The 24,707-nt window shown below is 37.1% G+C and overlaps 1 protein-coding gene across 1 annotated transcript; it reads left to right on the top strand.

The window, feature by feature from the left end:
- The first annotated feature begins 463 nt into the window (after positions 1-463).
- Positions 464-21,527, top strand: LOC129272547 (T-complex protein 1 subunit eta-like). Its single transcript, XM_054909676.2, has 11 exons — positions 464-552; positions 5,545-5,698; positions 7,046-7,152; positions 7,992-8,170; positions 8,974-9,145; positions 10,403-10,567; positions 11,637-11,770; positions 12,855-13,007; positions 13,583-13,734; positions 15,648-15,836; positions 16,471-21,527. Exons 1-11 carry the CDS (start codon positions 547-549, stop codon positions 16,695-16,697), a joined length of 1,638 nt encoding a protein of 545 aa, XP_054765651.1. The 5' UTR covers positions 464-546; the 3' UTR covers positions 16,698-21,527.
- The last annotated feature ends 3,180 nt before the right edge of the window (positions 21,528-24,707 follow it).

Here is a 24,707-nt window from a genome sequence, read left to right as displayed (position 1 = left end):
TAGAGGACCACACCAGTTATTTTACACCGGTGTTAAATTGACAGTGTTAGTTTAACACCTATAGGTGTTATTACAACACCTTTGGTTGCTATATTTACACTCTTTGGTGTTTTGTTCAATCTCTATGGTGTAATTTTAACACCTCAGGGTGTGGTCCTCTATTAACACCAACTGGTGTCAGTTTTAACACCACAGTTGTTACAGTGAAGGGAGAGGGTATATGGAGGGGGCGCGAGAGACCCTTTTTAGCTCCAGGGACCCTCTTTTGCAACATTTATAAGAAAATCTCGGGACCCCCATTTTCTTACGAGCCGTTTCGACCCCCCTCCAAAAAACAAATAAATAAATAACTTGCACAATGCAAAAACTCCGGTGTTGATTTAACACCAGCCCGGAATTTGTTATGTCCAAACCAGAGAAGTATTGAAACAACACCAGTTTGGAATCAATATCAATATAGGGCGCCAGCTTATGATCAGATATCGTCAATAGCAACATACACCGTCGTCGACTCCATCTCGAAAGTTCTAATTATTGCCGAGCAAGATGATGGTAAGCAATTTGAAATCCTGTGCCATCGATGAAATCGATGAAAATTCGCACCATTTTTTTCTAATGTTATATTCTATATAATTATTTTAACTGTTACCTTCTGTCATAATCGATTTAGATAATGCGAAGTATGTGTATTTTGGGCCTAGTTTCACGTGTGTATTGACTTTTTGTATGGGCGTTTGGTTCAGTCCGTCATGTTCACTTTTGTGCTGTTTTTCATGCAAGTTGGCGGGGTCGTTCCTGCCGCTTACATTTAAGTTGGGCCTAAGTTTATAGATCTAGACAACTTAACATTAGGGCTAGGGGCCAGGGGAGCTAGCATCTTAGGTCTTTCTTGTCCCAGTCTATCTGTGTTAGGCAGATTTTTAAGACCTTTATTAGTTTAGGCTTCATCAACAGGAAAAACACGCTGAAAGGTGATGCAGTTTCGCACCAGCCGACTTCTTAATTTGAACAAATTTCCCCAGCACTCTCCAGAACTTAAGTTCAGAGACCAAAAATCGTTTGCATACGTCACTGGCACTGGCATTCTCTCACTTCGCTTGGCTTTCTTTGCCGTAATTTTGATACGGACTGAAGTTGGCAACAAAAGATTTGGCTGCGGCAGCACACAAACCCCTAAAAGTAAAACTAAAAGGCCCTAAATAAATGCCTAATCTATGTCATGTTTGTTTGCATGAGCCATGATTTTGATTGCTAACTTCAGTCCGTATGAAACATTTTTCTGGCGAAGCTGAGCGAAGCGATGTCTGACTTAGACAGGAATAACCGTCGTTTCTGGGGATTTATTCAACAATTTCTGACATTTTACTGTAATCCCCATTTACCGACGGTAGGGTGTACGTGTGGGCTCGCATGTGTTCTCATTCCCTCCCTTTTGTCAATTCACAGTCCAAAGTTTGATTTAATTTTACACATCGAATTTACAATCTAAGGATGTATAAACAACAAACTTTTAAAACTTTATATTTTAACATTTAAAGGTCAAGTCCACCTCAGAAAAATGTTGATTTGAATCAATAGAGAAAAATCAGAAAAGCACAATGCTGAAAATTTCATCAAAATCGGATGTAAAATAAGAAAGTTATGACATTTCAAAGTTTCGCTTATTTTTGACAAAATAGTTATATGAACGAGCCAGTTACATCCAAATGAGAGAGTCGATGATGTCACTCACTCACTATTTCTTTTGTTTTTTATTGTTTAAATTATACAATATTTCAATTTTTACGAATTTGATGATTAGGACCTCCTTGCCTGAAGCACAAACTGTTAAAATAATGGAATTCCACGTGTTCCGGGAGGAATGAAACTTCATTTCACATGACAATGACGAGAAAATCAAAATATTTCATATTTCATATAATAAAATACAAAATAAATAGTGAGTGAATGATGTCATCAGTTCCCTCATTTGCATACCGACCGAGATGTGCATATAACTGTTTTGTGAAATGAAGCGAAACTTTAAAATGTCACAACTTTCTTATTTTACACCCGATTTTGATGAAATTTTCAGTGTTATGCTCGTTGAATTTTTCTCTTTTTATTCAAATCAAGTTTTTGTTGGGGTGGACTTGTCCTTTAAATACTTTAAACGATATAGATGAAAAAGGCATGAAAAATATACTTTACCGATGTTTAATTGGGTTGAACACGATAAAAATGGTCAAAATGGCAGCCAAACTATAAAATATTTACAAACGAACGTCAACAATCACGAATGTGATATCGATATTGCTTTCGATATTATACGATCTGCTCCATATGCGAACGAAACCGAAGATAAACGATACTAGTTATACTAGTACTAGTACTAGTTATAATCGCGATATATCGATTCGAGACATTAAGTTAATACGATAATGACTTCATTCAAGATGGCAACTTGCAAGAAAAACCGTCAGGTCAGGTGAAAATGTCTTAGATGACAGATTTCTCAATCATCCAGAGGATTTTTTTCAATAACTCCGGCCCAAGGTATGCAATTACTTAATTTATTTATATTTCCCTGATAATGGAAACCATGAAACTTTCAATTTTGCTTAAAAAAAAGTTTTAAATCGCGATCTATAAAACGCTAGTTCACTATACGTTGGCTGTAGGTACGGGGCCCCATCCCCTTCAGTCTATGTATGGTGAGTGGAGCCAACGTAGTTCAGCGGAACAACCAAAATACAGAGACTGAAGCTTTTGGTCTATGTCTGACTGAGAATTTGAACGAATGTCAAGTCTCAAGATCGAAGCTGACATAGCTAGATCTACAGGAGTACCATGAGTACAGCCGTTCTCGATCACGATTTTGGGAAAGCGGTGGGCATATTGTTAATTGACCTGGATTGTGACGGAGACTTGCTGTAATACTAATATTTGCAAACAATTTCTAGTGGGGGAAATTTGTTTGAAGTCGGCCGGTGCGAAACTGCATTAGTGGCCAGGAAAAATTCTAACTGTCCTCGATGGATGGTGACCTGAAATGTTTCTTGCCCTGCCACTATAGGCGGTGTTGCACCATTCCGAGTTTGCTTTAATAATCTCGAGATTTTAGCCCGATCGGCCCTCTACGCGATTAATCTCGAGATTCAAGAAACCCCGTCTCCACCATCGCAAGAAGAGCGATTCCTGCTCAAGCGAGGCATCGATGCATTATCAGTAGAGGCGCACGGCCAATATGGGAGACTCTCTCCAATAGCCAGGGGAGACAATCTCCTACATTGGAGACTTGCTTTGCAAAAGGACAAAAGAAACAACACCAACAAAAACATGATTTTTTTCCACCCAAAATTTTGTCTCACTGAGGTCAGAAGCCCATTTGTTTTGTGTGTGATTGACAACAAAAATCCTTATCAAAACAAAAGTAGACGGTGAATTTTTAAAGTAGACGGTGAAAAGGGGTAATTTTTCATGAGGAATCTGTTTATCACATTTTTATTTGCCGCCAAGGTAATCCTTTTGCAGCAAATGTAAACAAAGGAAATTGATCTCCAAAACTGGAGACTGTCTCTGAAATTGGATACCCAAATTCTTTACAAAAGTCTCTGATATTGGAGATAATCTCCCACATTGGAGACAGTCTCCAATATTGGCCGTGCGCCTCTACTGATTATGGTCTGATGCCGTGAATAAATAATCCAGAGTGCGTCTGCACCTACGAATTAGGCGATAATTTGTAAAATAGCACGCTACTTTGCAAATAATCCCAAGTTGACTTGGGATTGCAATCTCGAGATTAATCCTACGAAGTAGCGCGATAATTGCGTCTCCATTGCAAATAATCTCGAGATTGTTCAGATTGGGATAATTTGCCAGATCAGAAATAGCGCGCTAATTTGAAAACTCGGGATGGTGCAGACGGTCCTCATGTGTCAAATTTCCCCACCAGGGCAGTAGAGTAAGCTGCCCAGAATTCAACATGTTAAGCTTTCTTGTAATATTTTTTTTGTTCTAAAATGTTTTTCACAAAATGAAATTTGCAACAATGTTTGTTGAATATATTTGTCCGTATTTAATTGCACTGCTTTCTCGTTCTATCTCAGTATTTCTTAAAATCTTGAAATGCATCGCCAAGTTTTATGCCCTCCGTTCGACATAGAGCATCGTGCGTTCAAAAGTCAATGTGCATGAGAGCCGCTAAATTGCGCCGCACCGCATTCGATATTCAACCCCGAAGTTGCCATTCGCTCCCACACTATGCTCGAACCCCATGTCTGTCCCGTCAAATTGATTTTTGTGCAAATTCAATGTGGTAGAGTTTCTCAGTTTTTGGTAATTTGATGATAAGATCCTAAACTGGTGAGAAAGTTCGCGAACTCAGAACAAAACCACAGATTTCTTCATTTTTAGCTTATTTTTCGGCAACCCTGCTTCTAAGTTAAATCCTAACTAAGCTGTTGTGTGCTCTGGAAATAATGCTACATGTAGTATTAATAATAACATGCGTATCTTTGGTTTTCAAGGGGCTAGATCTTTTGATTTTGGTCTCATTTTACAGCTAAATACAGGTATAATAATACACCACTATACACATCATACAATAATTATGATTTCTTAGAAATTGAAGGTAAAAACTTTTAAAAAGTCAGTTTTTTATTTATATTTGAAATTAACAATTTTGCATATCAAATTCAAATTACTTTGATGAAATTATTGAAGCCCCTTAAGTTATGAATGGGAATTTCATGAGCAATACAAATCTGATAACTAATTAATGGTATGGGCAACTTAAAAAATGTGGATGCCTGAATTAAAGGGTATTGAGGGTCCTACCAATTTGAACATTTTCACTCATGAAACGTTCTTTCTACCTCGTTTTTAATGCCATATTTGGAATCCTCGTGAAATTTCCTTTTAGAAAAAGTATACTTATGTATTAATAGGGTGAATACTTTCAAAGTTATGACCATTTTTACACCGACAGGTGGCTATCATTAGATTTGTGCGATTTGTGCGATTTAATACAAATGGGGAGAGTTCAAGATGCATGGCCACAAGTAAGTGTAGAGATGTCTACACTGCATTTTACTGTTTTACAGATGTAACTATAGTGTTAATTATGTTTTAATCCGGGGGGCCTCATTTGCCCCATCGGTCATTTTAAGATTCCAGTCAGAAAGAAAGAGGAAAAGTGGTGAATTTTACCACAGTACTGGCATGCAATGCCTTACAATTTAAGTTAACAAAGATAAAAGTTTATACATATTACTAGGTGGGTATAGTACTTGCCTCTCTAAAGTGGCGATGCTAATTGCAAAATTTTGATTTCGAGGTGCTGCTAGGTTTGCGCTCCTCCTGGCCATGTGCATTGAGCTATGAGACATTGTTTATGCTCAAGCTAAGGAACTGTCTCAAATACCATGCAAACAGCAATCCCTTTAACACTGGTATACTTGAGCTGAAAACTAACTTCGGATCTCATTTACCAATCAATTTATCAATTTAAAATCAATATTTACAATTTAGAAATAAATTAAAACATATCTCTGATTACAGCAACCACAGATAATCGTGTTGAAGGAAGGGACCGAGGCTTCTCAGGGAAGATCTCAGGTGGTTAGCAACATCAATGCTTGCCAAGTGGTATCTGATGCTGTCCGTACAACCCTCGGCCCCAGGGGAATGGACAAGCTCATCGTAGAAGGAAGTGGTAAGTTGGCATATTCTAGATACAATCCATCTTCTGGGCCCATAACACAAAGGTTAGCGATTAAGCGCTAAATGAAATGGCCTATCAAGACCGCCGTTGCATGCACATATTGCTCAGTAGACTGACTAGGAACCAATCAGAATTGTTCTTTCATATTAGCGATGTATTGCTAATCTTTGTTGGAAGGTAGTCTGAAAAAAACAAGAAAAACAGTTTGGGCATTTGATGTTGACTGTTGCTGTAGTTAAATTTTTGTGAAGGCACCAGACTAGAAATGAGGTTGGTGCTTGGACTGACATCATGGAGTGTTGATCTATCAGTAATGTGACTAGCACCGTCTTTGTATAAAACTAATGGCCACCGCACACCTTACGACTGTTCCCGATCCGATTTTGGAACAAATCGCATTTTGCTCAGTTTCTGAAAATGTGAATGGAACATATCATTTTATTTGAGGTTTAAATTAATTGAAAAAATGCTAACATAACCATTTTGAAAGATAGCAAGCCTTTATTTCGGAGTAAAGGCCAAATTAGTTTCAAATCGTAGCCAATCGTGCGACTGCTATGACGTCATTACGACTAGATATTCAATTCGCTTTTATTCTAAGAAGGATGATATCAGAGTCACAGATTTGAACATAGGTATTCGTGCGATGATTTAAAACATTACACAGTAAGATATTCCAAGTCTCAAAGTTAGCATCAAATTCTACTACATTTTATTCTGAAATCGGATCGCAGACCAATCGTAAGGTGTGCGGTCGCCTTAAGTTCTGGTGTTGCTGCTAGGTTAGGCAGTCTGATGCATTCTCCCAACCTGTACACAATCATTACTATTATTATTTGTTTGGCGACACCAGTGCCTGGGAGGCAAAAAGCGAATTGAATCACTGACCCGCAGGGCGCAGGTCTCTCTTCCCGATAAATCTAATTGGGGGAGTGCAGGTGGACCACTACACCAGGGTTTCCCCCTACTCTTATACGAATAGTGCAGTGAGTTCTTAACGTGCAAAGGTGGCGGCTCTCCTCCACAGATGGAAGACAGAATAGATGTTTTTAAAATTTTAATGATTATTACTAATTAGCATATTTGCATGTAGACGTTTGATTTAATACAAAATATGAAATCTGTTCAGTACTGCAGCAGGAGTTATTTAACTGTTAAACAAGATATTATCAGCCTGTATGTGTGTCCTTGAAAAATAACTTGGTTAAAATTAATTAGTTTCCACTAGTTTTTGTCAATTTTAACATAACTATTTCATGTCGCATAATATAGCAAAATACATAGGCAATCATATTGATGATTATTATTATTATTTTACATTTGTGTGTGTGTGTGCAGGTCGGGTTACGATATCAAATGATGGAGCCACCATAGTAAAGCTTCTTGACATTGTTCATCCGGCTGCCAAGACGTTAGTAGAGATCTCAAAGTCACAGGATGCAGAGGTTTGTAGTTTACGTGATCTGGGCCCTGTTACATGAAACTTGTAATCAAGAACAACTGCTAGAATTCGATGACAACTTACTCTCAGCCAATCAAATGACAGGATTTTCTGTAGTTAAAAAGAGTAGCTTGATTCCCAACTGTTCAATGGCAATTATGCCCTAGACTGTTGGTGAATTGTTTCTGAACAAAATTGCCTTTTTCATTTGCCAAAGAGAGAGAAAAAATATAATAGTTAAAAATAAAGATTAATAATGTTTCATTTTGTATGATTTTTTTTAACCTCATGCAATTGGGTTCACTTCAATAAGAAAATGTCTCTTGTAAATCCCTTTTGTAATTGGTTGTTTGATTGTTTGCAATTATTTGGTCAAAATCCTTGTAAATATTGTTGATACCACCACAACAGCTGCAAATAGTTCCACAACAAATTGTTAAGGAGTTTTAGGAAGCTGGATCAACACTTGAATTGTTGTGTTTTCCAGTTTTATTAAGGCAACTAAGTAGCTAATAATCAAGCACTGTTGAAAAATGTAAAACAGTTGTAGATAGTGTGGAATGGATGAGATATTTGAAAAGCTTTTCAATAGACAACTTGGAAGATAAGTGTGATGTAACCATGCATCCCCATTGCAACTGGTTCTAGACACTTCCAAAGAAATTCAAATGCTTGCAATGGCAGAACTTACTATCAAACCAGACAAGCATCAAACTCTCACCCACAGATAAATGCCTTGCTCAAGTACTTCTTGTTTGGAACCATTACTATTCTATATATCAAAAAAACCATATCATCCCCTTCGTATTCTATATAATGTATTCCTATGTCCCTTACACATAGGTTGGTGATGGCACGACAACAGTGACCCTTCTAGCAGCTGAATTCCTCAAGCAGGTGAAGACCTTTGTAGAAGACAAGGTCCACCCCCAGGTGATCATCAGGGCCTACAGGAAGGCCACTCAGCTAGCCGTTGACAAGATCAAGGAGATAGCTGTCAGAGTGCCCAAGGAAGATGTCGAGTAAGTTCTCCAAGTATTTGGGCCGTCTGGGCTCTGTAACGTAAAGGTTTCGATGAATTGCAAGTATGAAAGAACCGCACCAATTGGTTCCCTGTCAGTATTTTAAACGGAGTGCGCGTGCAACGACAATCTTGATTGGTCGTTGCTATTTAGCAATTGATTGCAAACCTTTGCGTTACAGAGCCCTGGTTTAACTTAGACTGTAGTCTAACTCTGCTAAAATTATGGGAAGCAAAACATGACAAAATGTTGTTTTCATTATATACTTGTTATCTTTGCGGTTCTCTTTCTTAGTTCTTCAATGGCATTAGATAGTTGAGAATAATTTGAGAGTGAAATGAGCTGATTCTTCAAAACTCTACTTGTTAGAGATTTATCCCATTAGCTGTCCATAATTAACAACTTTAGACCAGAGTTTGAATTAAACCTGACTTCAGAAAATAGGCCTTTGTGTTTTACAGTTACATGTATGGCCATCGAGTAGTAGGTGTCTTCTTATCATCCAAAGTTGAATGAGTTTTATGATCAACATAATCATAATATTCTGAACATGTGGCCTACAATGAAAAGTCATTGTTTTAAAAGTTGTCAGTGATTGGTTCATGCTTCTCAGAATGTCCCAACTTGATTTGAAACTTGGTTACCCATGAAAAAATTCTGTAGTCTTCATAGACATTGTAATTTTGTATCACCTGGTTCCTGCATCATCCACCGATGGGCTTGTATCTTATATGTAGCTCTTCCGATATCTACCCCAAACTTTTTTTCAAATTTCCATTCCATTTGATTTCTCACGATAACAGAGAGCACAGGAGCCTCCTCAGGAAGTGCGCTGCTACCACCCTTAGTTCCAAACTCGTAGCCAGCCAGAAGGATTTCTTTGCTAACATGGTTGTGGAAGCAGTCAGCTGTCTTGATGACCTTCTACCCATGGACATGATTGGTATCAAGAAGGTCCAAGGAGGTGCTCTAGAGGTACGAATCTGGGACATTCGTTGTAATTTCATTGTATTTTGTATGGACAACATCTTAAAGATATCCCTGGTACTGGTGACAACAGAAAATAGAATGTTCACAGAATTTAACAAATCTTACACAGAAAATTATAAAAACTATAGATAAATGACATCTGCCAAACAATTTTTCAGGAAAATGTGAAATTACAGAGTAATCAGAGCTGCCAAGTATTACTGATTTTCAAGGATACTAATTGTTTCATGCAAACTACTGATTTCTAAATATTCAGTTTTACATTTTTAAGCGGACCTGAATTCGAATTATACTCTGTTATAAATACACATTCTGGCGTACAGTGTATGATAAATGCTTCAGGTGTTCTTCCAACTATATCCTATTAAAATTTGATTTCTAAACCAGAACTAAAAGTTTACTTAGCTTTAAATAGGTCACACGTTGCAGCAAATTTATATATTCGACAGTTGCAATCTAGATGTCGGCCACATTAAAGTCAGCTGAGGAGATTGATACCTGTATCTCTCTTGGTGTTTCTAATGTGGGATATTAAACAGATCAGTGTTCTACCAAGGCTTGCTGTAGACTGTTCTAGTCTCTGCTATCTTGGACCAGATATTGGTCAAACAGTCTCTTGAGAGTTGACCTTTGACCCTTTGTGGCTGAATGTCAGAGGTCATAGTTTTAGAGACTGACATTTAATCATTTTCAAACATAATGTCATTTTCTTGTTGTCCCCCTTGGGGATATGGTTTTCTTATCATTCTTATTCATGTTCTTCATTCCTTTACCTGTTACATGTCCATTTTCACTTCATCCCCTTTGATTCAAGAGGTTCGGCACAATTTCCCTACTTTTGTTGTATTTTCCAAACAACGCCTGATATGATTTTGAGCTTTGGTGTAGAAAGTCAAAGTTTAAAGGATAGCGATCAATCGCTAAATAAACTGACCAATCAATATCAATGTTACACGCGCATTTGGCTTAAAATACTGACCGGGGACCAGTCAGTGCGGGCCTTACATATTTGCAATCCATCGCAAACCTTGTGTTACGGAGCCCTGGTCATGTAGACTGATCTTATCTCAGTAAGATGGTCTTTATATACTGGTTTCACTGTTTAATGAAAATGAGTACATGAATACCGGTAGTATTGGAAGGTGAAGTATTTGTAAATGTTGATATTCAATCCTGTTTAAAAAGAAAAACTGCCAGTTTCTCACCATCTTCTAATTCTCTCCATCTCTCTCCCCTTGTCAGGATTCAATACTGGTGGCAGGTGTAGCATTCAAGAAGACATTCTCCTATGCAGGGTTTGAGATGCAACCTAAGAAGTATGCCACCCCCAAGATTGCTCTTCTAAATGTCGAGCTAGAGCTGAAATCAGAGAAAGAGAATGCTGAAATCAGGGTAGAGAGTGTCGAGGTAAGTGTTTAATAATAATAATAAAAAAGGCATATTTACCAAGGGTAGCTACTTCAGTTCCAAAAACTGTTCTCCCAGCAGGCCCTGCTATTATTATTACCCCGGCTTTAGCTGCCTGCCTAGGCGCTCAAGCATTTGAACGCAAAGGTCAGGATTAACAAAGGTGGTTTCAAATCCATGGTTTGCAATCATTGATTACGCTTATTTCATCCTCGGTTATGCTTATTACAGTTCGTAAATGTAATACTCAATTTTTATGTAGTGCAAATTAAATTCGAGTATCTTAAGGGGTTTGCAAGAAAATATGTACAATCAACTGCAAATATTCTATTGCATATTTACAATTAGTAGATAAATTTAAAATGCAGCAAATCAGATTACACTTCTTGTTGCAAGAAGCAGATTAGCAACCGATTGCAAAGGATCGCAAGTTTCTTGGAACACCCCATTAGTGCTCTAAATAGGTGGAATGAGAAAGAAAGAATGAAAGAAAGAAAGAAAACAATCATATTGTATATTGAGAAAGGGTCCAATAGTAAATGTGCGCTTTTGCCACGGGGAACTTAACATATACGCTTGTTACTAAGGTTTCTCTACTAATGAGCACACTTATTATGTAAATTAACAAACAAAAGCAGTGGGCTCATTAATGCTGTAACCTTTGATAGTAACATTTGTCTTTTTCGCATTATTGGACCCTTTCTTAATATACGTTTTCAAGTAAGAGTTTCACACCACAGATTCAATACCACCTTTGTGAATGTGGGCCAAGAGCTCTTCTGGGGCACATAACCCATAGCCTAGCAATAATCATAAACGATTGATTGCATTGACTACAATGTACAATCAATTATGAAAATAAAGTGTACGATTAATCGCTAACATTCCTTTTACAACCCTCTTGTACATTTCACACAATTATTCTGAAATGACACGTGAAAACAGCAGAAAACTTATTATCTTTTTCTGCTTTATTCAGTATGACATGATATTTGATTGTATTTTGAAATTTAAGTTATGAATTTAAGATCTTTCTACTATCACCACTGCACTTTATTATTTTCTTCAGGATTACCAAGCGATTGTTGATGCTGAATGGTCAATCTTGTATGACAAACTAGAGAAGATTCACAAGAGTGGAGCTAAGGTAGTCCTATCCAAGCTTCCCATCGGTGACGTAGCTACACAGTTCTTTGCTGATAGGTAAGAAGAGGCACCCTGTATTGATTTTGTGTTCAATACAATGTTTTTTGCAGCAGACCATGCATTAATCCAAGGTAATGATGGCAGTTGGTTTGGATACCCACCTTAATTGCTCTGCTGCCCTCAAAATTCAGCTACTGTGAACAGTGGCAAAACAGGTGATTTCTTTTAAATTCCTGAACCTCCGAGGGCGTAGAATAAGGATATGTGTACAAGGAACTGTTATTGGAAGGACTTGTTTTGCTTGATTTTTTTTAAATACACATTTTGTTAGAAGAGATTCATTCAGATATGCTCATTACTGAAAGCTAGATGATTGAGGATCTTGTGTGATGTAAAAGGAAAGTAGCTTGAAGCTCAGGGTTCAGGGTGTACTGTTGAAATAGCTTTAGTAACGACCAGCTTTTTAATCGTGTTTGAAAGAGTGAGGCGTTATAAAGAACATTTGTGTCTTCTTTTACGTTGTTGATTCTCCTTGTCCGTTTTTTTCTGCATGTAATAAGTCTGTATATATTTGATACTATTTCACATAATCTGTCCCAGATATGGATTTGCCACATTAAAGTCAGCTGAGGAGATTAATACTTGTATCTCTCTTGGCGTTTCTAATGTGGGATATTGAACAGATCAGTATTCTACCAAGGCTTGCAGTAGACTGTTCTAGTCTGTGCTATCTTGGACCAGATATTGGTCAAACAGTCTCTTGAGAGTTGACCTTTGACCCTTCTAATGGCTGAATGTCAAAGGTCATAGTTTTGGAGACTGACAACAGCATTATACTCTTAATCAAATCCACATTAAATCTAGAGAATGTGCAATTGATATCCCTGTTCATTCATTAGAATGTTAGATTGAAATGTGTGGAAAAATTTCAGATTAAAGATGCAATTCTCTTTTTGTGACCAGAAAACTTCTCCATCTAAGCATGCTCCTTCTGTAAATTTTTTTTACTGAAGACATGAAGGATTTGGGTGTTGGTAAGATTTTTTATTCAGATTAAGAGTTCATGATTTTGTCCATTAGAAAAAAATGACTTTGCAGTCGGTAACAGAGACATTCTTTAAACGTTCACTTTTTAATTCAGGGATATGTTCTGTGCTGGTCGTGTGGTCGATCAAGATCTCAAGCGTACCATGCAGGCATGTGGTGGCGCCATCCAAACATCCGTACAAAGCCTGACCGATGATGTCCTAGGAACGTGCGAGCAGTTTGAAGAGAATCAGGTTGGAGGAGAAAGGTAAGACTTTCATTTAAAGTTTGTAAAGTATGATAAATAGAATTTTCTTTGATATATGTATGATGTTCAAATTTGTGAAACTACTGGCCACATTAAAGTCAGCTGAGGAGATTAATACCTGTATCTCTCTTGGTGTTTCTAATGTGGGATATGAAACAGATCAATCTTCTACCAAGGCTTGCAGTAGACTGTTCTAGTCTCTGCTATCTTGGACCAGATATTGGTCAAACAGTCTCTTGAGAGTTGACCTTTGACCCATTTAATGGCTAAATGTCAAAGGTCATAGTTTTGGAGACTGACATTTAATGTTTAAGGACATGCTGTTATTAAAATGTGATCAATTCTGCCATTGTAAAGTGTTCAAATCACTTTTCATCATCACCATCACAAACTTTTACATCATCTACATCACCACCACCATTATCATCCTTATCACATCATTGCCTCCATCACCATCACCCTTGCAGTTATCATCGCCATTGACATAGTCATCATCAACATCGTCGTCATCATCACCACCATTATTATGAATAACTCTGAATGCAATCTCCTTGAATTCTCTCTCTTTTCTGCAGGTATAACTTCTTCACAGGTTGTCCCAAGGCCAAGACATGTACTCTCATCCTCCGCGGTGGTGCTGAGCAGTTTATTGAAGAGACGGAGCGTTCTCTTCACGATGCTATCATGATCGTTAGGAGAGCTATCAAGAATGATTCTGTGGTTGCAGGTAAGGAGGTTGCTATCTCTGAATTACTATTCAAAGTCAGGCCAATGTATCATGATTGATGTGAGAATTATCAAGAATGATTCTGTAGTTGTCAGTGAGGCGATTGTCAATTGGGATTCACTCTTCAGAGGTATCCTATTTTCAGCTCAAATGAGAGGAGTAGATTATCGATCGCTGACCCAAGGATTGTGATGGAACTGGAAATCACTAATACGTAACTGTCTTGATCAGCACGGGCAATTCCTTGCAAAACATAGATCCAACACCTTACTAATGGGAGCTTTCCTAAATAGTTTCTCTCATCCAACACACTTTACTAATTGGACCTTTCTGAAATAGTTTCTCTCATCCAACACCTTACTAATTGGAGCTTTCTGAAATAGTGTCTCTCATCCAACACCTTACTAATTGGAGCTTTCTGAAATAGTTTCTCTCATCCAACACCTTACTAATTGGAGCTTTCTAAAATAGTTTCTCTCATCCAACACCTTACTAATGGGAGCTTTCTGAAATAGTGTCTCTCATCCAACAACTTACTAATGGGAGCTTTCTGAAATAGTGTCTCTCATCCAACACCTTACTAATGGGAGCTTTCTAAAATAGATTCTCTCATCCAACACCTTACTAATGGGAGCTTTCTGAAATAGTGTCTCTCATCCAACACCTTACTAATGGGAGCTTTCTGAAATAGTCTCTCATCCAACACCTTACTAATTGGAGCTTTCTGAAATAGTGTCTCTCATCCAACACCTTACTAATGGGAGCTTTCCTAAATAGTTTCTCTGATTTCTAGTTCATATCATAAGTTTTTATGCACTCATGACTGGATCAATTCTTTTAGGGAAGTAAGAATTGAGAAAAATGGGGGTCAGGGATCCGTTTCATAAAACATGCTTCAGTAACAAATTTACAATAACAGTTAAAAGCTACTGAAATCCTTTAATCTGATTTGCTGATGGTAAATTTGTTAGAGATATTGTGCATTTGTTATTACAACAAGCCTTTATGAAATGGGGCCCAGATCTTGAAAATGGACGATTATTTTATTGGTTTATCCTCAGCGAAATTGCTGTCCTGTTATAGATAGGCATTGTTTGACCTCGACCCCAGGCACAGTCTACCTTTAAACTGCAATTATAGCTTTACCTTATAAGGCGATTTTCATTACAAAATGTTTATCATGAAATTCTTTTCATGTTTGCTAATGGAAAAACATGTTGAATAACATTTAGATTTTCTATTTAAAAAAAAAAAATTATTATATATACAGTCCTCTTTATACAGGGTAGCCCTTTCAATAACAAGTATTGTTCTACTAAAACATTGAAATACATGGTAAAACGCTGTAAATTTATCCTAACGTAATAATGATATAGAGTACAAAACAAAAATATAATTTTTTTTTTAAACAAGACTTCTAATTAGACTTCCTTTGCAACACATACAACTGTATTACAAGAATCTTGTCCATTCAGACCACCTAGTGTAGTAGGTTTCACGGTGCACCATGTATCTTTCTTCAAATGTTGGTCCTAGAAAGGACCACCCAAACTTGAAGTTTCGACAAGTGTGCCCAAGAAAGATACATGGTGTACCGTGGAACCTACTACACTATTCTTCTTCGCCATGGAAACCTTTAGAAGTTAAGACCACCTAGTCCTGATATCAGGACTATTTGTCTCCCTTGGATGGTCTTCATACAGGTTTTACTGTAATAATGCAATGTTCATCTGTTTTTTTTGGCTTTTGTTTCTTTCCATCTTGAAATCATTTATTTATTTCATATTTTTCAAACTGGATAGTCCCATCAGTAATAGTATGCAGCACTTAGAAACATCGTATTGAAGTGCTATGTAAATGTTGCATATTATTAGTAGTAGTAGTAAAACACATTGATCAATTTTCTTCTGTAGGTGGAGGTGCCATTGAGATGGAGCTTAGTAAGTTCTTGAGGGATCATTCCCGAACCATCGCTGGCAAGCAGCAGATTCTCATAGGTGCATACGCTAAGGCATTGGAAATCATACCCAGACAGCTTTGTGATAACGCTGGCTTTGATGCCACCAATGTACTCAACAAGCTCAGACAGAAGCACGCACAAGGTAAAAGTTATTTAGTTTAGCTTATTTTGTTAAGTCAACAAAAAGAGACTCCAACAAGCAATTTGTGAGGATTCAGAGCCGAAAGTGCACTGCATACAATGTGGATGTTGTTTGTTGAAAATCAGGCTTTAGACTTCAGTTATATCAAAAGCAAATGAACTGGATTTTCTCTATTAATTAAAAGTAATGAACGTGCTGGGGTGGACTCGGCTTTTAAGAATATGGTGATATATCTCCTTCACTGTTGCTCGAAAGAACTAATTCATATTTTAATTGAAAAATTAAATTTACACCTAAATCTCACCTCACCTCATCTCCCTCCCCCCCCCCCTGAGTTTTACCAAGAAATATTTTACATCGTATCAACTTTTTTTGGGACTGCTATTCAAAAACTCATTTATGATACAGATTTTTACACAGAATTGTACAGAACATAGTAGAGAGATTTTCTTATATGAACAAAAATGCAAGTGATATTTGATAAGCCAAATTACTCTCTGCTTACAGTAACAGAGGATGTTCTAGTGTAGTATGTTATGTTGCATATTTCATGAAATCGTGTTTTTGTCTGAATCCAAAAATTCAAAAATTGAGAGATTAATCAGTGCTTTATTTCTTCCTCCTAATCCTACAGGTGGTACGTGGTTCGGAGTGGACATCTACAGCGAAGATGTAGCGGACAACTTTGAGGCTTGCGTGTGGGAGCCGTCTATAGTCAAGATAAACGCCCTTACGGCCGCCTCCGAGGCTGCCTGCCTGATCCTCTCCGTCGACGAGACCATCAAGAACCCAAAATCATCGGCCCCCTCGGACGATAGACCGTACAAACCCATGGGCAGAGGCAGAGGACGGCCACGCTAACGTATGTTAACTTCCTAGATGATTATTCAGTTTTGTTGTCGTCGTTAGTAAATGTGATCGCTGTTCGCTCTCTTCATAAATAAACAGTGCTTGATATGTGGACAATTCAATTCCAGAAGTATGTGGGACCTTCCAGATAAATTTAATTATCCTGCCCTGAGCAGTTTTAGACGATAATGGGAAAAAAAGGAGTCAGATGTATAAAAGGTGTTATTATTTTCTGGAATGCACGAATGTCAGTGTTCATGTATAAGTATGGAGCTTTTGGCTATATACTTTTATGTGAATGGTCTGAGAAGATTAATTTTCCTCATGTAAGAGCATAGGGCTATTTGTAATAAACATAAGCATAAATTAATATGATGAAATATGTGTACTCTTCAGGGAGTGGGTCATGTACACGACCCTGTTCACATTACAAACAAACTGACGGCTAAGGTAAGGAAAATGGATAGAAACATATTTTCAAGCAGTTTTGTAATGAATTTAAAGCTGTTTTTAGTTGAAATAACATTGTGTTGACAGAATCGCTATCCATTCTCAGGATTTGATCTTAATTTTCCATTTAGAATGTGCACTTTTCACTCGGTTATGGAGCGTAATGGTCGGTCACTATTTTACCTTGGCATTCAATTTGTGAACCTGATTACATTCATATTTCAACATGTTTGCCCGTCAAATGCTAGTTTATAAGCATTCATTATTCCACTCTTCAATGTTGAATAATGCAATAGGTTTACAACGAACAAAAAATAGGGTTGCATTCCAAGAGAGCTCATGCCCTTTGCAGAAAGAATTTCATTTAAACACAACTCAAAACAAATGTAGCGCAAGTCCCTAATACGCACCTTTCATTGCTGATCTTCGAAGCCAACGGAGGAAGGAGAAGAATTGGTTGAAAGTCAAGTTGCGATTGATTTTTTGAGTTGCGTTTGATCGCAACTCTTCCTGCAATGGGCCCTCGGACCCAAAACCCAAAGCTCTATGCTTGATAGGAGGGTTCATTACATTACATTGATCACTGCAATCAATTGTATCAATCACTAAGTTTTGTGCAACAGGCCCCAAAGAGTTTGAAGAATTTATTCACTTTGATATTGATCTATTTTTCTTGTCTCGGGCCAGTATTCTATAAATGTTTCTTATCTCATCTTTGCTCTCTCAGTTAAAAAAAAAGCAAATAGATAAATAAAGGCATACTCATGATATGTATGGAACTTAGAAAATTGCAGTCCCTGGACCAACACACTAATCATAATTGCATGGTTTTTTAACCAATTGCCAAACCAATTTCTGATTGCATTGACGATCAAATGAAATTTTTAGAGGATGGGTGGGCCTTGGATGCCGATACTGTGGTGATTGATTCAGTGGAGAAGGGGGGGGGGGGGTGATTCCTGAAGCTTCTTGTCAGTTACTGTCACTGACCGATGTTATAAGCTTCTGAAATCCTTGCATCTGATTAGCTGGAAGCAAGTTGGTCAGTGAAAATTACCAACAACCTGCTCCACGAAATGCTTTCCAGAAGGTTAGATTGTTTAAACTTAAAGAAGAATTAAACTTAATGCAAGTATGATCGATATATGTGTTAATTTGAAGAGATATGCAATGTATAGATGTTGGCACTAGTACACTTCTTTTGTTTGAGTTTCCATGTTAATGCACATTCTCATAAGGTCACCATGGAGATCATGAAAGATCTTTATCTTTATTTTTTTTGTATCATAAATTATTCCTCTTTGAGGTTAAAATCCAAATGAACTTGAGAAAACTGTATAAGTTTGACCAACTTGTGTTGTTTCATAACCCATGAAGTTGCATCAGGTCTTTATTCTTCAGGGAATAGGGTTAAGATGACACGCATGTAATTTGATACAGAGTCTCCGAGAAGCTAGTGCGATTGCAAAAGTTATGGGGTCTTCATCGCCGGGCAGCAGACGTGGGCCTCCTGTTAAGATTGAAATATGGTTTCCTGCTTATCGAGAATATCGAGAAACACACCAACGCCAAGAAGTTGATATGTTTACATCGTCTTTTGGTGAAACATCACCAAAATATATCCTGACCAGATGTGCTCTCGACTGTCGATTTTTTGAAATGGAATAAGGGTAGTATTAACCAAATCATCGAGGGCCAGTAACATGAATAAAATAAAGTTTAGCGATTGATCATGTGACTGACTTTTACAGTTGATCGTACACAATGATTAATGCAATCGATCGTAGTCATCAGCACCACAATTATTTGCTATGCTTAAGGTTACAGAGCCCAGGGCCCCGTAACGCGAATGTGAGCGATTAATAACTGAAATGGCCTATCAAGATCATCGTTGCATGCGCATTTTTGCTCAGTAGACTGACCGGGAGCCAATCACAATCGTTCTCTCAAATTTAAGTGATTAATCGCTAACCTTTGTGTTACGGGACCTGGGACTTCAATTCCCATGGGGGTATAAGAAGTCTGTTGATTAAGGAACAACAGCATTCATTGAAGGGGCCTGATTGTTCATGTGTTTAGTTTAGCATTCATACTCATGCTGAACTGCTTCCGCCAAGCAGTGATGCAAGGGATCCTACTCCCACATGAATATGAACTACATGTATCCAGCCCATATGCTAAAAAGAGGTTTCAGTTGTACCATGGTACAAAATTGTGGACTACGTACAAATTTCTTGTTTTATCACGCATGAATTGAGTGCCCTTTACCCAAAATGTGCATTTATAATTAGATTTATCTTACTGTGCGCTATAAAAATAAGCGTATTTATGATAACTAATTGAAACTAGGACTAATTGAAACCTCTTGAGAATAGGGGCCTCTGTGTCGCTCTGATAAAAGACACAGAATGATCAATTGAAGGGAATAATGTGTATGTTTGTGCTGTATGCAAATTTAATATTCATAATTGCATTGTTTCTTAGAATCAGTGATGTCATCAAGAATTACTCTCCATAAGGGGCTATAAGGAATTTGTGTGTGATAAAAGATGAGCAGCATTCATTAAAGGGATGGATACATTCCTTTGGTATGCACTTTGCAAGTAAATCATCCAAACTCATGTTGAATCATAACATGTTACTGGTCATGGCATTGGTAAGCGCACCCAAGAGCGATATGAAATTGCTATTTGTCCACATTTCTCAGTATGAGCTCTAAACCAAACAATTTAATGTGCTGATGACACAGCAAAATATCCACACCCCCTTCGCCCACTTGGGTCTTTCGGGAGCTCTTTTCGCTTGTTGTGCTCTGGGAACGGGTAATCTGTTCGAAGGAGATATGCTCTTAATACTTGATTAGTTTATGATTCGCATCACTTGCCCTTTCAATAGAGTGATCTTAATCTACCGATGTTATCATGCTAAATGTTGGGGAGACACGTCAATTCTCAGAATTCAATCTTTTTTCTGTCATCTAATTCAGTATGTTAAGTCAGACGACGTAAAGGATGAAGGAACATGTCTTTTGTCCTGCTTTGTTCTTAGAACCGCATGCAATGCCCTCAAAAGTGCTGATTAAGTGAAAAATCTAGGTGGGTGTTGTTCGGTGTCTCCTTGCTCAGGCTTCTTCCTTCCATTAATCACTGTACAGCTCCATGTGGTTTGCGTTTGGCAAGAAGTGCACTTGACGGGCCCGATTAAGGCAGTTTTGACATGTGCCTCTTTCTGTTACTCCCGATTAGGCTGAGCCGCCTCAAGCCGACGATGAATTGGCACATTAGGCGTTGTGACTGTCCTGTTGTCAGTGGAGGCCCATTAGACCTGGCACATGCAGGAAATTGAATCAAAGTGCAACCGCCCAGTTGGATACTCGCGAAGATTAAACAGGCCGAGAATTAGCCCCTACCATGCGTGTCTGCTCAGTGCTGGCTCGTTGGGGCTGAGCAATCAGCTGCATGGAGGGGTCTTTGAAAAGAACATGATCCACCGAGGGCTGAATTTAATTTAGGGACTGGTGCGGTGGGCACTTGGAGACCTAGAACCGCTTAACAGGGAGTATTAGACCTAGAGGAATAGTGATTAATTTGGTAAAGTCTGCACAGTCATGTTGTCTAGGTTTATGACCAAGGACGTTTTTCCTCCCGTTTTCTGCATGTCTTTTTGTTTGTAATGTCATGTTAGATAATCATTTCAGAGTTATGTTCTGTGCATTGTTTATTTATTTGAAGGTGTTAATCACGTAGGGGGAGAGAGAGATTTGTCCAGGAAACCTAGATCATCGTGACCTTTCAAGGTCACCCTTCGGTCATGGGCAGACATTTGCTGGATCGGATAAAAAAAATAGTCTATATTGCAGACTTCACTGGTTTTCAATTGTGCTAAGACTTCCCCCAAATATATGAAATGCTTCCACGTTCAGCTTTAGATGAAACAAGTTCGAAAATGGAAAGGTTCTTTCTGGCTCCTAGCCCATGGTTTGTCTTTGAAAGGGAGAAACATCTGTAAATCTCTTTGGCACTTGTCTACAGATAAACATAATATAAATCTTGTAAACATTTTTATTTCCTCCACAAAATGTGTTTTATTGGTCACTGCATCTATTTGAGTCATTGTACAAGAGTTCAATAATTTGATTATGACAAATATAGATATAAATGTAATTAGTAATTTATGTCACTTAAGAAAAAAAATGTTGCTCTGTACTATGGAGTTCACAGAACATGTGCAAATTTTCCTTTTATATTTCGATTTTTTTTGGTACTATTTACATTAGAATGCCTAAATGTATGAATTGCGGTGACTTTTGTACAGTTGCGTGATTGTGTCTGTGACTGATGCATTTAATCAATTAAATGTGGCCATTACATTGTGTGTAATGCCATGAAAGAATATATTTTCTTATTGCTTTTATTTATTTTTGCTGAGAATGTTTACTCCATGCTAGGAGGTTGCTCCAAAGCATAAAGAGCTGAAGTAATTTCATCATATCATCATCACTAACACCATCATCTTCATCATCATCACAACCTCCGCCACCACCATCGTCGTCATCATCACCACCACCATCGTCATCATCACTACCACCATCAGCATTACCATCATCAGCATCATCATCACCACCATAATCGTCATCACCATCACTACCACCACTGTCAAAATCATTCTCTAATCACTACATTCCTCATTTCTATCTTCTAGTACATGTACAGTGTACCTCTAAAGAGACAATCTTTAACATAATAGCTCACACACCTTCAAAATTAGTCTTGATATGTAATTCACCATTGAATTTATTCATCATTATAACACCAAGACATAAAGACACATACAAGTATGCAAAGTGTGAGAAGCGAGTTTTACATTTCTCTCCTTCCCTCCTTTCGAAAATCATAATTATTAAAGACAGCCATTTTTACAAGCATGATCATAATTTTTTTGTTAAGTAATTAATTCACAATACTTCTCATATAAAAGATTTGGAGAAAAGGTGCAGAAAAGAAGCACTAAACTTCTCTACTTTGCCAGCCCCGTAAATTGACGAACCAAGGAGAGAGTGTGTGTGTTATATAAAAAAACACCTATATACATTACAGTTAAACAGAGTAATCTAAAAGGAATACTGAATAGTTCTTGACATATATAACTACTTGTCAAACTCACAGAACTCATCAACTGTATGTGAACAGGTCGAGGTATCCTTATGGTGCTCTAATACATCATACAGCATACTACAGACTATTAAATGGCTGCCTACATGCGTTCACATATGGAAGATGAATTACTGGCACTAACTTTTTTACAAATTTGAAAATGAAAGTGTCAGTATACCAAACAATTCACCATCCCATATTGTAACACAATCAAGATAGCTTGATGCATCATTTTTAAACTAACAAAGTACCCTGTGTTAATATTTTAGACATCAAAATGTGGAGAAAAAAATATGAGACATTTCCTCACTCTCGCTCTCTTTCGCTTGGAACCTCGCATGTTTTCGATGCAAGTAGGCGAGGTTTATAGTTTGGTGGGTTTAATCTGCTGTACAAGCATCAATATATATGACTATCTACTCATAATACATTACAATCATGTTTGGAGTCAATGTGCAGTATGGTGAAATACAATTTATATTTCAATGCACTTTTGAGGACACCAAGGGGTTGGTTCCTTTCTAAAACAAATTGTAATTTTCAATACAAATCACAAGACAAATAAAATCAGAGGATAACAAGCAAATGACCCTTGCTGCCCTATTTTTTTTTTACTTTGTATTGTCATACCACAAATTCTACGAATGTACAAGTTTTTAATTTTTTTCTTCAAATATCACCACGGGAACCAGGCATTGCCATGGTAACATAATATTGGCCCTGAGCATGGAATTCAATAGATTTGTATTTCATTGAAACATTCACCTTACTATAAACAAGAGCAAAAGCACTCCTGTTTTAATATCTTCTTTAAAAAGAAATGACAACATACATTCATTTTCATACATATAAGAACATGTTTTTTTTTCCATTCCACAAGAATGGACCTTAATACTGAATTCTGTCTGCATTTTATTTTGTACATGAACATTTGATATGTTTTCACAAAACTTAGCATAAATGGCAATAAAATGGTTGACATTACAGAAACAATACCAGCAGTCCAGGGGCAATAACACAAAGGTTTCAAAAACATTTCTAAATGTTAATGGCCAATCAAAATCACTTCTGTAACCACATTTGTTCAAAACTCACATGGAACCAATCAGAATTGTCTTATTTCAAATACATCGCAAACCTTTGTGTTATAGGACCAAGTGCTGATGACAAATAAATAAAAATATACTCTCAATTAGAAATAATTGAATCTTCATCTCTTAGAGCAGTGATATTACAAAAAAAAAGGTTTTAAAGAATGATGTAAAAAACATTAATTCAATACAAAGGTCATGTAATATCCTATTAGCAACAACAAGATCTTGAATACTTGGAATAAAGAATAATTTTGGAGTTGTTGAGTGCATGGGTTTTAATTGTGTAGTGAAAAAATACAATTGTCTGAAACAATGACATTACAAACAATTACAGGTACTTTCATGCATAACATCACCAATGTGGAATGGTTTTATCTGGACAAAGAGAGGGAAAAGGATTCCTTTATATTTTCATTTGAATATATGGGGTATGAATTGCAATGTGTATATTTGGCAGAGAATAATACATGTATATTAGATCTTGAGAATACAATAACCAAAAGTTTAAAGGGGTACTCTGCGCTGAGAATAATTATATCTACATGTAAATAGAGTAGAGCAAAAATGCTGAAAATTTCATCAAAATCTGTAATAATGAGGAACTTTATTGAATTTTAAAGTTTTGTAATATTTTGTGAAAACAGTCATAAGCACATCGTCATGAATATTCATTAGGTGGGCTGCTGATGTCATACCCCCACTTTCCTTTTTTCTTATGTTACAGGAAATCATAATTATTTCATATTTTCATATGATATGTCTCTCTTATAATGGAATAAGATGCAGTAATTAATATCTAGTGTATCAAATCAGTTGTCAATCCAGTTGTTTTAATTCTTGGAGGACATTTGAAAAACAATTCCATACAATAAAATACAAAAGAACAGATGGGGATGTGACATCATCAATTTGCTCACTGAATATTCATGAAGACATGCACAGAACTGTTTTACCGAAATAATGCAAATCTTTAAAATGCCATGACTTTGTTATTCCTTGTTCGATTTTGATCAAATTTTCACTTTCTTGTTTGAGTTTTTCTTTATGTGTTCAAATCATATTTAATACTTTCAAACTGGAGTACCCCTCTAACGGATGCAGATTTTGTAAAATACAATTGAATAGCATACATTGAAATGGTCTAGTCTGTATGAATACATTTAGTTCTTTCTTAATATTTCCCAATTTGAATAAAGGGATATCAAGATGAATACTTTGTGTTGAATACAGATTATTTGGAATATTATTCAATACTTATAGTGCTAGGATTATATTCTTTACCAGTTGGTTTCTTATCATTTTGCAGTGTATATGGTAATACTACG

The sequence above is a fragment of the Lytechinus pictus genome, chromosome 12 (assembly GCF_037042905.1).
Source record: "Lytechinus pictus isolate F3 Inbred chromosome 12, Lp3.0, whole genome shotgun sequence".
Lineage (NCBI taxonomy): Eukaryota > Metazoa > Echinodermata > Echinoidea > Temnopleuroida > Toxopneustidae > Lytechinus > Lytechinus pictus.
This window is presented reverse-complemented; position numbering and strand designations above follow the sequence as displayed.